General features: G+C 38.1%; 1 protein-coding gene across 4 annotated transcripts in view; it reads right to left on the reverse strand.

The window, feature by feature from the left end:
* The window catches only part of HMMR (hyaluronan mediated motility receptor), a 44,939-nt gene that overhangs the window by 12,712 nt on the left and 17,661 nt on the right, over positions 1 to 14,566 (reverse strand). For 3 of the 4 annotated variants that reach the window (XM_081233517.1, XM_081233516.1, XM_081233515.1), the window contains exons 12-17: positions 13,907 to 14,023; positions 9,039 to 9,185; positions 8,640 to 8,792; positions 8,454 to 8,553; positions 6,964 to 7,140; positions 4,338 to 4,500 (exon numbers count right to left, since the gene is read on the reverse strand). In XM_081233517.1, the coding sequence (XP_081089643.1) occupies positions 4,338 to 4,500; positions 6,964 to 7,140; positions 8,454 to 8,553; positions 8,640 to 8,792; positions 9,039 to 9,185; positions 13,907 to 14,023 (857 nt within the window). Of the gene's footprint in view, positions 1 to 2,364; positions 3,550 to 4,337; positions 4,501 to 6,963; positions 7,141 to 8,453; positions 8,554 to 8,639; positions 8,793 to 9,038; positions 9,186 to 13,906; positions 14,024 to 14,566 lie in introns of those variants that run through there. The other variant, XM_081233518.1, reaches the window with a different exon arrangement.

The following is a 14,566-nucleotide window of genomic DNA, read 5'->3' on the forward strand; positions in this document are numbered from 1 at the left end:
GCAGGATTTCCTTCTTTTTAAAGGATGAATAATATTCCATTGCAGGTATGTATCACATTCTCCTCATCCATTCCCACATCTTGGCTATTGTGAATAACAATGCAATGAACGTGGAAGTGTAAATATCTCTTTCAGATCCCGATTTCAATTATTTAGGATAAATATCCATAAGTGGGATTGCTGGATCATACGGTAGTTCTATTTTTAATCTTTTGAGGAAGCTCCATCCTATTTTCCATATCGTCACACCATATTAAATTTCCACCAACAGTGTGTAAGAGTTCTAATTTTTCTACATCCTTGCCAACACTTACTTTGCTTCTTTTGTCATACAGAAAGTTTTTAGTTGCATCTGGTTCCACTTGTCCATTTTTGCTTTGCTTGACTGACCTTCTGGTATCATAACCAAGAAATTGTTGCCAAGACCAATGTCATTAAGTCTTTTCCATGTTTTGTTACAGTAGTTTTAGTTTAAGGTCTTACGTTTAAGGCTCTAATCCTTTTTGAGTTGCCTTTTGTGTAGTTCCAATTTCCTTCTTTCCCATTTGGATATCCTATTTTCCCAACACTATTTGTTGGAGAGACTATTCTTTCCCCATTTCCAAAGGGAATTTGTCTCTGTATTGCTGTTGAGTCAGTGTGTTTGTGGGAGGAAGGAGGGACCAGGTCTTCCTATCCCTTCAGCATGGTGTATCTTGTAACACCCTTGTACTTTTCACCTGTTTTTGTCATTATATTTGAAGTGTATTTTTGTTGGCAGCATATAGTCGTCTTGCTTTTTAATCTAATTTGATCATTTCTGAATTTTAATTGAGGCATACAGACCATTTACATTTTATGTGACTATTGATATGGTTAAGTTTAAATTCATCATACTGCTATTTGATTTCTTTTTGACCCCTCTGTTCTGTTTTCCTTTTCCTCTTTTTCTGCCTTTTTTTGAATTAATTGAATATTTTTTTATGATTCCGTTTTATCTTCTTTGTTGGTTTATTGGCTACAAGTGTTTTATTTTAGTGATTGTGTTAGGGTTTACAGTACACATTGTTAACTTACCAGTCTGTCTTCAAGTAACATTATACCATTTTACATATAGTATAAGGAACTTACAATCATATACTTGCATTTCTCCCCTCCTGGGCTTTGAGCTATTGCTGTCATACTCTAATTTTAAGTATGTATAAACTACAGACCACATTGCTATTCTTTTTGTTTAAACAATTATATTTTAAAGACACTAATAAGAAAAAAGTTTTTTATGTCTGAAAGTAAGTTTTCATCTTTGCTTCTGAGAACTATTTTTGTTGAGACAGCTTTAGGTTGAGTTTTCCTTTATCATTGCTTTTCAGCAATTTGTGATGTTTCATATTTACTGTTCCTAGAGTTCTAGTTTTCATCATATTTGGAAATGTTTCCACCAGTATTTCTTCAAATGATTTTTCTGTCCCCTCCTTCTATCTTCAGGGAACTCTGATTACATATATATTAGGCTGCTTGAAGCTGTCCCAGAGCACCTTGGTGTCCTGTTCATTTTTAGAATCTTGTTTTGATTAGATTTTACTTTAAAATTTACTTTTTTGGGTGCTTGATATTTTTATAAGCCTATAAATTTTCTTGAGCTTTGTTCTGGGATGTAATAATTAAGTTTCTTAGAAGGAGTCTGATCCTTCTGGGTCTTCCTTTTAAGATTTGTTAGGTGGGACTAGAGCAGTGCTCATTAGTACTAATTATTCCCCAGTACCGAACACTGCTGTATACCCTACTCAATGCCCTATTAATCATGAGGTTTTCCAGTTTGGCTTGTGGGAACAGGCAGTATTTTCTAGCCTGTGTGAACTTTGAGCACTGTTACTTTTAATTTTGGAGGGTGGATCTTCCCTAGGCTTCAGGTAGTTTCCTTATATGTACGACTAGTCAGTATTCAGGTGATTACTTGAGGGACCCTTTGTGTATCTCCAGAATTCTCTCTCCTTGCAATGTTCTCCTTTCTAGTACTCTGTCCTGCAATCTCTAGCCTCTTTCATCTCCCCAGGTCTCAGTTCTGTCTTTTCAACTCAGTTAGTTTGGTGGGCTCTGCCTGGGTTCCCCTTCCCTGCATCATAGTTTGGAAACTCTCTCAAGGCTGTAAACAGCGAGCAACTGTAGGGTTCACCTTGATTTTCCTAAACTCTAAGGGATTGTTGTGTTTCTTATCTCATGTCTAGCATCTTTAAAATCATTCTTTTGTATATTTTGTCATTTTGGATAGTTTTAGGGGTGTGTGTGTGTGTGCGCACGTGTGTGTGTGTGTGTGTGGAGGGTAGGAGGAGGAGTAATAAATCTGATCGCTGTTACTCCATCTTGGCTAAAAGCAGAAGTCTTGAACTATTTCATTTTATTAGACAATTTTTCTAATTTCTACATTTCCTCTGAACTTAATTATGTATTAATATCTAATAAAATAATTTATTATGAAAAGTTATTCTTACTGTAATAGTCTCTGTTGGTCCATCAATGGGGAAACATTACAAAAAAGATGGCCTATAATATCATACCAACTGTGTTAATCAGATATTTTAGATGGAGAATGACCACTTTCTAAGTAGTATATTACCATTAGTGATTCTGGAGACAAGTTGGGGAGGGGAGGGCAGAGACCATAAACATACCTTAAACAGAAGGATTAATGTAACTTCATATAATACAAGTTGTATAATTGGGTCAATGACTTAATGTGTGATTTTATTTCACATTACATAAATATAAATCAAACACCCAGGAATCAGGCAGATGCCAAGCAGCATAAGACAAATTCTCTAAAGAGGTTATGAGCAGAGTTTCTAAGAATTAACCGCAGTTTGTTAAAAATGCAGATTTTCAGACCAAATCCCAGATTTTAATTTAGGAGGACTGGGATGGGGTCTAGGAATCCATAAATTATTAACCAACTCAGTGACTTTGGTAAGAGATAAAGAGGTTGCTACAGAATTAAGCATACCTTTATTTCTTACTTGAACTGGATAAATGGATGATGGGTAGGACAGAATGAACATTATTAGGAGAATCAAAATAGAGGCAAGCCCAAGCCAAGGTATTTTAGCCCTTAAGGTTCAGATTAGAAAAGGCCTCCAATATCAAACTAAAAAACCTGGGGATTAGAGGCTTGAAACCACCTAAGGTTTCAGAATACAGAAATAATAGTATGAGAGTCAGCATTTTTAAAAGAATATTGACTTGATGGGATGAGCTGCAAAGCTGGAAAGCCTGTCAGAAGGTTTAGAATGAGGTAATAGGGTGAGCATCAAGGAGGAAGTACTGACAATAGAAACTAAAATGTCAGAAACATTTAGTAAATGTAAAAATTCTGAACTTCCTTTCACATATGTAAGGACAGGAAGTTAATATTAAATACGAGATTTAAAAATATTCATTACAAACAATAATAACAACAAAAGTAGCAACAATAACAATAAAAATAATAAGAATGAAATAAACTTCAACAGGCTTTTCAGATGTTTACTTGCATGATTCTTAAAACTCCACTAAGAGCTCAGGAGCAGTTCGTATTGCCTGAAAGGAGTATTAAACAGCAGTGTTAGTTTTCTAAATTAAAATGAATTCATCAGTCATTATGAAGTAAAAACAGGCAGCTTCTATCTTCTCTAAGGCAGATGAAGCAATGCATGTGTTCTTTAGCATAATTTTATTTATATTTCTTCATTCACTATTTCAGCCAATTTCAGTTTATTGTCAAAGATACAGAGATTTGTAGTCAAGAAAGAGGAAAAATCTACTTCTTCAAAATTACAAATTGGACATTTAGGTTAAAAATGCCAAGGGTATGACAGAGGGATTAACTCTGGTAGTGGGTGGGTAGGAGCAAAAAAGTCAGACAAGGTTTCAAGGAAGATATAACTTGAGCTGGGCTTGAAGGACAGATGGGATCTGAACAAATGGAGAATAGAGAGTATGGAAGCAGGAAAGAAAAGGCAGTTTTTTTTTTTTTTTTTTTTGTGGTATGCGGGCCTCTCACTGTTGTGGCCTCCCCCATTGTGGAGCACAGGCTCCGGACGTGCAGGCCCAGCGGCCACGGCTCACGGGCCCAGCTGCTCCGCGGCCTGTGGGATCTTCCTGGACCGAGGCACGAACCTGTGTCCCTTGCATCGGCAGGCAGACTCTCAACCACTGTGCCACCAGGGAAGCCCAAGAAAAGGCATTTTATACAAAAAAATCTCAGTGAGAATTTCTTTTATATCAGAAACTGTTAACAAATTTTCACAAAGATGGATAACTTGCTCAATGCTGTGAAAGGAAATCCAAAGGAAGGTGAGACTTATGGACATTTATTCATTTCTTACCTTCTTTTAGCGGGGTTTTGAGAACAACATTTTCTTTACTTTCATGAAGAAAAGCCTTTGAAGGATCAAAGTGTTTGATACCCAGAACTTTATTCAATTCCTCCTGAAGTTTTGTTTCATGTTGTTTTCTTTTAGCAAGTTGGGTGCGGAGTTTTGACACCTCCTATATAAGAAAAAATACAGTCAATAAATAATTATTGAAGATCATGTTGGTGAAATGCATTACCAATGCTACCGACAATCCCAAAGATGTTCATTTTTTGAAACTTAATGGCAAAAGCCTACTAGATATAGGCTTTCAGACTATAAATTACAAAATGACTTTGAACAGCTGTGACAAAGAAGACAAGTCATTTAAATCTTCTTGTCCCTCTACAGGTATAAAGCTATGTTTCTGATAAAAGTTCAACACCAAATTAAATGCTGAGATCCACTACAAGCATGATAGCAGGAGAAGCTCTGCTGACCTGCTCCCTAGTGATATAAAAAATTATAAAAAGGCAACCATTTAAAGCCTCTGAAAATGGTCTTAAGGTAAAACAGCAAGTGAAGAAATATTTATTCAAGCAGATCCACAAAAAGGTGGTTAAAAAAGGCAGCGGCCTATTGTGTTTGAACCAGTCCTGTTCCATTTCTCTCCAATCCCTGCTTAGTGAAGCAAAGACTTTACATCAGACCCTTGCAGCCAAGTGCACAGGGCTCCCTCTTTCCCTAGCTCCCAGTCAGAGGCTTTTCCTGCCAGGGGGAGCAGGACATCAGCATCTCTCATCTTTCCCCCCAGCTATCTGTTGCTCTGAACCACAGCAAATGTTGTTGAGAGGTGGGGGGGTCTTTTCTTCCAAGGAATGGAGGCCTTATCTCAGGTGCAGAGTGCTGAAAATACGGAGACCCTGATCACCCTTTCCCTGGCTCATGAGACAATGGTTTCAAACCAAGAGAGGCAAGGTGAGAGAACCTCAGGGTGCTCCCCATCTCTCTCTCCCCCAAGTCTACTGAGCATCCAGCTACTGGGACAGAGGTGTCATTCAGAGAAAAGCTTGCCATTGTCCGCAAATCCAGCTCTGAAGCTTGGGCTCAGAAATTTCGCCTGGTAGGAGAAGCAGGCTGTAAAACAAAGAGCTCCTAATTTATTCCCAAAGGAACTGACTTCACTTGCAACAGAGCTTAGGGAAGTTCAAGCTGAAGGGTGCTCTCAAGAACAGTAGAGGGACTTCCTTGGTGGCGCAGTGGTTAAGAATCCACCTGCCAATGAAGGGACAGGGGTTTGAGCCCTGGCCCAGGAAGATCCCACGTGCTGCAGAGCAACTAAGCCCGTGTGCCACAACTACTGAGCCTGTGCTCTAGAGCCCGTGAGCCACAACTACTGAGCTCGTGTGCCACAACTACTGAAGCCCATGCGTCTAGAGCCCATGCCCTGCAACAAGAGAAGCCACCACAATAAGAAGCTCATGAACTGCAATGAAGAGTAGCCCCTGCTCGCCGCAACTAGAGAAAGCCTGTGTGCAGCAATGAAGACCCAATGCAGCCAAAAAAAAAAAAAAAAAAAAAAAGAATAGTAGAGTTTGTGGTACAAGGGAATTGGAAAGTGATTCAAAATGTAGGGTAAACTGTAGGCTGTCTGCTTTGTAGAGGAGAACTACTGAATGAGACGAGAGGGAGGAGCCCTCCTGGAGTACTGACCTAAGACAATTCCAACAAAGGAGCTAGATTGGATTAGTCTGTAGAGCAACTTATTATGCCCCAGGGCATTGTTGAAAATAACAGAGGGATAAGCCAGCAGCTGCGAGTGTTTGGGGAGAGAGGAAGACAGCCTTACCAAAATTAAAGTCATCTCAGGGTGACTGTGGGCACACCCCAAACTGAACCTTCCTCAGTAGCAACATCAGAGGCACAAACTACTGGGGCTGGGGAGGAGGATAGACTTCATTAAACAAGAAATAACAACATACCTGGAAAGGGATAGCAGTACCCAGAGGTGCTACCAAATCTTATCTAAAACATCCATTTTCCAACGAAAAATTACAAAGTATGCAAACAGGAAAGCATGACCTATATACTGGGAGAAAGCAGGCAACAAAAACAGTCCAAGAGAGTAATCAGATATTGAATTTATCCAAAAAAGATTTTAAAGGCATTATAAACATGTTCGCAGAAGTAAAGGAACTAAAAAAAGGGAGTATACTCAAATTACTAGAATCAGAAATGAAAGAGGGGACATTACTACTGATATTACTAAAATAAAAAGGATTGTAAGGGAATATTATGAACAACTGTATACCAACAAATCCAATAACTAAAATGAAATGAACAAATTCCAAGAAATCCAGAAACTCCTGAAACTGTCTCCAAAAGAAAGTCAATCTGATAGACCTCTAATAAGCAAATAGATTAAACTAGCAATCAAAAACCACCCACAAAGAAAAGCCCAGGTCCAGATGACTTTAACACTGAATTCTACTACACATTCAATAAAGAATTAATACCAGTTATTCACAAACTATTCCAAAGAAACGGAAAGGATGAAACACTTGCCAGCTCATTTTATGAGGTCAGCACTACCCTAATAAAATAAACCCCACCCCACCCCAATATCAATATCAACAGAACTAAATGTGATTTTACAAACCGATTTGAGTTGGCTATTTTCATCTTTCAATTTCACAACATGCTTGATTTTTTGCTTTAGATTCTGATGACCCAATAATTTAGCATACGAGTCTCTTAGTTTATTTAGCTGTTCCTGAGCTGCACCATGTTCATTCAACAAAGCCTGTTTCTCTGCTTCAAATGCATCCAGTTGTAGCTGAAAAATATATTTTTTTATAAAGTTAAGATTTAAAACTGTTAAATCTTACTTGACTCATATAAACTATAAGTACAACTAAAGTGAAAGAAAATAAAAAGGCAAAAGACAAAAAAAAGATTATGCTGACTTACTTAGGGTTCTCCATAAATTGGCTCTTTTTTAAAAAAAGTTGTTTTTCATTTCAAAGGTCATTATTAAAACAGAGGGAAAGAAATGAGGAAAGAAGCCCTGCTAGCCAGCCTAATCACCCACAACAGCCACATCACCCCATTATAACTAATACTGTTTTCTGACTCTATTTAACTACCAAGATTAGCATTTATCCTTTTACGATCAGCGTACTAGAGAAACACTGAGAAAAATCATAAAGTAAGTGTCACAAATTTACATAGCTTAATTATCAAAAGTTCACATCAGGAGAGCCTTCTAAGCCATTAACTTTAAGAAGCTTATTAAAAGGTAATTTTTTAATTTTTATTTTTAGTTTTGGCTGCCTTGGGTCTTCGTTGCTACACACGGGCTTTCTCTAGCTGTGGCGAGCGGGGGCTACTCTTCGTTGCGGTGGTTTCTCTTGTTGAGGAGCATGGGCTCTAGGTGCGTGGGCTCAGTAGTTGTGGCACACGGGCTTAGTTGCTCCACGGCATGTGGGATCTTCCCGGACCAGGGCTCGAACCCGTGTCCCCTGCGTTGGCAGGCGGATTCTTAACCACTGCACCACCAGGGAAGTCCCTATGCATACATTTTTTAATGTCATCTTTATAGGCTTAAAAATTACCTTTTAGGGACTTCCCTGGTGGCACAGTGGTTAAGAATCCGCCTGCCAACGCAGGGGACACGGGTTCGAGCCCTGGTCCGGGAAGATCCCACATGCCGTGGAGCAACTAAGCCCGTGTGCCACAACTACTGAGCCCACATGCCACAACTACTGAAGTCTGCACGCTCTTGGGCCTGCATGCCGCAACTACAGAGCTTGCATGCTGCAACTACTGAAGCCCACTCACCTAGAGCCTGTGGTCCGCAACAAGAGAAGCCACCACAATGAGAAGCATGCATACTGCAATGAAGAGTAGCCCCCGCTCACCACAACTAGAGAAAGCCCACATGCAGCAACGAAGACCCAAGGCAGCCAAAAAAAAAAAAAGTATGCATAATAATGCAATAAAATTTATAGGCTTTTTAAAATAGGAAGTTAAATTGGTACTGTAAATGCACAGCAAAATGATCTTTCAGAAGAACCATGTCACTGTCATGACTGACAGGGAACAACATGAATTCTTAAATACAAGTAAGCTAAGTCCTAATTGACAGACCTGAAAAGGTTTTGTTTTATTATATAATTCTTCATAGAGGAGACGCCACTTATTCATTTCCTCAGTTAATTCTGCTGTTGATTTTTCTTTTCCAGCTTTTCTGTAAGGGAAAATTAAATTTTAAACTATAGTATACTAGAAAAAATAACTGAGACACATAGCATTTCAGTTCTAAACCTAAATTACCTTGCTTCTCCTTTTTCCAGTTGTTTCTTAAAGTCTTCACCTTGTTGCTTGAGTTGGTTCTGCAAATCAGTTATTTTTTTAAGAGAAGAAACTGTGATTTCTTTAACTTCTGCTTCTTTAAGTGCTGATTTGGTCTGCAGATCTAGAAGCATCCTTGGGTTTGAGAGAGAAGAGTCCACTAAACAATTTACAGACATTTTAGTTTTTTCAACTCAAGCAACTATCAAGAATTGTACTTTTTTAACTGTGTAAATTCTTAATTTGCAATTGAAGATCACCCAAAGCAAGCCATGGGACTACAGTTTCCTGCATCACTTAGTAGCTGGCTTTCAACAACATTAAATTGTCTTAATGGTTCTCAGGTCACAGGTGTCGGCAGGTTTTATTTTTCCCCAATACCTTGCGTATTCTTGATTTGCATTTTCAGTTGCCAATATCTCATGCTGAACATCCTCTGCACTTTTCTCAGCCTTGGCCACTTTTTCGTGAAGTGACATGTTCTCCACCTTAAGATCTTCTATCTCACTTGCTGCTGATGCTTTATAGCTTATAAAAAAGAAAAAAAAAAGGTTAAAGGATTTTTCTAACTGCTGTACGCATGACAAACCTATAGCTGATTAGCTTATATTTTATGCACTTTTAGGCAGGGGTCCCCAACCCCTGGCCCGTGGACCGGTAGCAGTCTGCAGCCTGTTAGGAACAGGGCCGCACAGCAGGAGGTGAGCTGCGGGCGAGTGAGTGAAGCTTCATCTGCTGCTCCCCATTGCTGGCATTACTGCCTGAACCACAGCCCCAACCCTCCCAGCCCCAACCCCATGGAAAAACTGTCTTCCATGAAACTGGTCCCTGGTGCCCAAAAGGTTGGGGACTGCTGGTTTTAGGTAAAACAAATAAAATCTTATCTATTTTTGCATTTGCATAGGTAAGAATTCAGTGTTTTGAAGTCAGTACTTATATGAACTTATATGACATATGCTGTTCATTTAAAGAGTCAAGTGCCTACTATGTGCGGAAACTAGGCCTAGAGATGAAAAAAAATCAACTACCAAACATCAAAATTATCCCAAAACAAGAAGCCCACACATCCTTCCACCTATTGTCACAGACTTTATCATCCTGTGGGTAAGAGAGGGAAAAAAATGCCTCCACAGGTCTTTGCAAAAAAAAAAAAAAAAAAAAATTGTAGTAAGTGTTTTGAAGGAAAACTACAGAACACCTTAGCTGATTAGCTGATAGAAATGGAAAAGGCCTTTCTGAGGAATTTACAGTTAAGCTGAGACATGATGGATAGGAAGGATTTAGCTAGCCAGTTGGGGACAAGTATTTCAGAGGGAAAAGATGCACATGTGCTCAGAGACAGGTAGAACACAGTGCATAAAGAGCTGGGACTGGAGTCTAATGAACAAGAGAGGCAGGGCAGAAGCAAGAGGCAGGAGGCCAGTCATCGCTGGTGGGGCCCAGTGAGTGGGTGTATCTGAGGGATAAAGGAGAGACTCCAAAGGTCTCTAAGTAAGTGTGTAGATTATTCTAGAGATACGTGGAGAACTGACCGGGGAAGGGGCAGGAACGCTACACTGGAGGATTAACTAGAAGACAATTATTTTTCAGCCCAGGTGAGTGGTAAAAGAATCTTGAACCAAGGAGTTGGCAATGGTAAGATATGAGCTCTCTTTTGGAGGCAGAATTGAAAAATTCAAGAAATAGATTGGATGTCGGGAGAAGGGGAGAGAAAATGATCAAGAGGACTCTAAGATTTATGGAACGAGAAGCTCGGAAGATGGAGATATCACTGACTGAGATCAACAAGAATGAGAAACTAGAGGGAGAAAGGGGTAGAAAGGAGATCAAGAGCTGTTTTGGTCAGGTTGATGTTAGACAATAGTGAGATATCTGCTTGCAGAAGTCTAGTAGGCAGCTGGATATATGGGTAGGAAGCTGAAAGGACAGGTCTGGTTTGAAGAAATAAATTTTAATGCTATTAGCATACTGATGGTGAGTGACATCATAGAATGGTTGAAAACTTCTTAAGGCAGCACTTTTTAAAATAGCAAGAAGGGAAATCGCTTTTCAGGGTTGAGAACAGCACTAAAAATTATATATATATATATATATATATATATATATATATATATATATATTTAATTTATACAATTTATATTCATGTTGACATGCGTAAATTATAATTAAAATATATATATACTCACATACGTTATGTATGTGTGTGTTTGTATATATATATGTATGTCATAATATATCAGATGTAGGAACAGACCACTGGGGAAAGAAGGTACTAGTCAATGAATGGGTACTAGGCAATTGATTATCCATATGGGAAAACAAAAGTAAATTTTATCCCTTTATCACTACACATACAGAAATCAGTTCTAGGTGGACAAATGAAAAGTGAAACTTTGGAACTTTTAGAAAAAAATTGGTGAATATCTTTATGTTCTTGGGATAGAAAGAAGTTTTGGATGTGAAAGTGTTCACATAAAAATTTGTAAACTTAAGCACATTAAAATCAAGAATTTCTATTCATCAGAAGAAACCATAGGCACTTCCCTGATGGTCCAGTGGTAAAGAATCTGCCTTCCAATGCAGGGGCCTCGGGTTCGATCCCTGGTCAGGGAACTAAGATCCCACATGCCGCGGGGCAACTAAGCCCGAGTGCCACAACTGTTGAGCTCGCATGCCTCAACAAGAGAGCCTGTGTGCCGCAAACTACAGAGCCCACGCAGTCTGGAGCCTGCATGCCACAACTATAGAGCCCACCGACCCTGCAGCCCGGGCGCCACAACTAGAGAGAGAAAACCTGCACACCAAACTAGAGAGAAGCCTGAGCGCTGCAACAAAGAGACCGCATGCCGCAATGAAAGATCCCACGTGCCCCAGTGAAGATCCTGCGTGCTGCACCTAAGACCCGATGCAGCTAAAAAAATAAAGAAAAGAAATAGATAATCAGCAAGGACCTATGTATACCAAGGAGGTCTATCAATACTCTGTAATAACCTATGTGGGAAGAGAATCCAAAGATGAATAGATATATGTATATGTATAACAGAAAAAGATACTGTACACCTGCAGCATACACAATATTGTATATAAATGTTACCCCCCCAAAAAATAAAAATTAATAAAAAAAGAGGTAGTGAGACACAAGCTTTAAAAAAAAAAGAAGAAACCATAAAGAAAATGAAAAGACAAGCCACACTTTGCGAGAAGATATTTGCAACCCATATCACTGATAAAAACTACAAATCAATGAAGAAAAGAAATGAAATGAGAAATGAAAAAAAGTCACATACAAGCCTGTTACAGAAAAGGAAAGATAAATCATCCATAAGAAAAAGCTCTTTTACACTTATTACACTGGCAAAATTTATGAAGTCTGACAAGTTTTGGAGGGGAGATAGATCATTGAGAACTCACACATCACTAGTGGGAATGTAGATTTTCACACCCACTTTGTAAAGTGATTGGGCATTAAATTTTAAGGTTGAACATTCACTTAAATATTACTTTAGATAAATTCTTACACGTGTATACTAGAAGACCACAAGAATATTCATAGAGTACTATTAATAGAATGAAAGAAATGGGAAACAACCCAAAAGCCCAAACTGAGAATGGATAAATAGTGGTAGATTGATAAAATCAAATATTCTATAACAGTGACCATGAATGAACACTGGCAACACTGTGATTCAATCCTAGAAACATACATAACGCAGAGTGAAAAGGCAAGTCCCAGGATATGGCATACGCTACATGACATTTTTGGTGAAATTCAGGAAAAAACAAAATTAGATAATATATTATTCATATGGATATATATGCTATAAAATTATACACAGGAAAAAAAGCAAGGAAATAATCAATGTAGACTCTGAGATGGTGTTATCTGTTGGAGGAAAGCATGAAGGCATGAAGATGGGAAGTGGAAGAACTCATATATATACCAAGCAGTTGGAAATCTTTTAGCCTGTAGGTTGTCTTCTATGAGCTCATGCACATTAATTTTACCTTTATGCTTTATAATTTATGTATACGTTGTATATCTTTTCTATTTATTGAACATACTAAAATAGATAAAAGAAGAGCCCTTCTCCCCAAATTATATAAAGTATATACAGTAAGTAAAAATGTTAACATTAATATACTCTTGGTGTGAGACTGTGTGACGTATTGGTATTTGTTGTATTATCCTTTGCAATTTGTAGTCCCCTCCAAAATAAACTTTAAAAAAAGGGAAAATAACAAGTGAGAAAAATAGGAAGTGAAGAAGTGGATACAGTATATAATCTTCTATCAAGAAGATGGGCTATGAGATGCACACTATTATATATAGGATGGATCAACAACAAGGTCCTACTGTATAGCACAGGGAACTATATTCAATATCCTGTGATAAGCCATAATGGAAAAGAATATGAAAAGGAATGTATATATAACTAAATCACTTTGCAATACAGCAGAAATTAACACAACACTGTAAATCAACTATATTTCAATAAAATAAATTAAAACAAAAAAAGGAGATGGGGGAATTCGCTGGTGGTCCAGTGGTTGGTTGGGACTCCACACTTCCATGGTAGGGGGCATGGGTTCGATCCCTGGTCGGGGGAACTAAGATCTCACTAACTGCGTGGCCAAAAAAAAAAAAAGGCTATAGAGAGGAGTAGAATTTTGGGGTAAGAAGGGTGCTGGGAGTGACAGATGTTATTGGATAACTGCAGAAGGAAGTGGGGGGTAAACAGAGACTTTTTAAAAATGTATTTTAAAGATGAAGGCATATTAACATGCTTTAATATTGACTGGAAAAATTCTAGAAGAAAGGCTGAAAATTATGAGACAAGGGATAAATGATAGCATGAGGTCACTGAAGGTTAAAGGAATTAGATACTTCATCTGTAATAAGTGGGAGGAAGACGGGATGAGCATAGATGCAGGTGCGTTTACAGGTTTGATGAAGAGGAAATAAAAGCGTTTGGATTCTTCACGTGGAAAATGATGACATGAGGAGAGTCAGACAGAAGTGCCAAAGGTCTGAGAATGCATGAAATTTGAAGTGGGTAGTGGGAAAGGGAAATTACTATATATTCTAAGATATGAGGTAACATTAAATGCCCATTTATGATTGGACACTATGGAATTTAAAGTGATACTAATTGTTTTATTTTTGTGATTGTTTTGTTGACAGATGTTCCTATGTAAACACCCCTCCTTGCTCATGTATGTTCGAGAGTGCAGTCTCCCCATACAAATACCTTTCAAATTGAGCAGTAACATCTCTCAGGCTCTGCACTGTACTGTTATACCTTTCCTGCAAAACCAGCGTGGCCTGAGCGTGAGCAGCGTTACTTTTCTCCAGTTCAGCTTCTTTCCTAAGAAAAAGGAACAGTTAAAAGATAAAATGCTAACTGCAAATCATTAGTCTCAGAAAGAGACTAGGATATACCTTTGACACTGTGAATCATATATCCCATATCTTCATGTTTATATCAGATACTGGCAGCTTAGATCTAAATTTATGACCTACATCTAATAGCCTGTTCATTTACATACAGCTTCATTTTATCTTTCCTGCTTTTATTTTACTTCTATTTTCATCCTAATTTATTTACTTATCGTTTCATATCATACGTACTTAGGTAGGTAGTTTAAACACTTTTTTGGGAGAAAGTAGATTAAAAAGACTGAAACAGAATCTTGATAGCAGCTAAAACTAAAGAATGTGAAGGATTACCAGTTTAAAAGCACTAGGGTTGAATAAAATTTAATTCTCTGCATTTAGACATTTAAGGAACACTAGGTACAGTTAAGTTATATCTTCATTTTAAGAGTTCTTTTGAAAAAAGAGTTACAGAACTAAGCAGATTTATTTTGATTATACCAATTACCCACATAATAAATTGTTAATTATCCAA

The sequence above is a fragment of the Mesoplodon bidens genome (assembly GCF_964165515.1).
Source record: "Mesoplodon bidens genome assembly, chromosome: 4".
NCBI classification, from domain to species: domain Eukaryota; kingdom Metazoa; phylum Chordata; class Mammalia; order Artiodactyla; family Ziphiidae; genus Mesoplodon; species Mesoplodon bidens.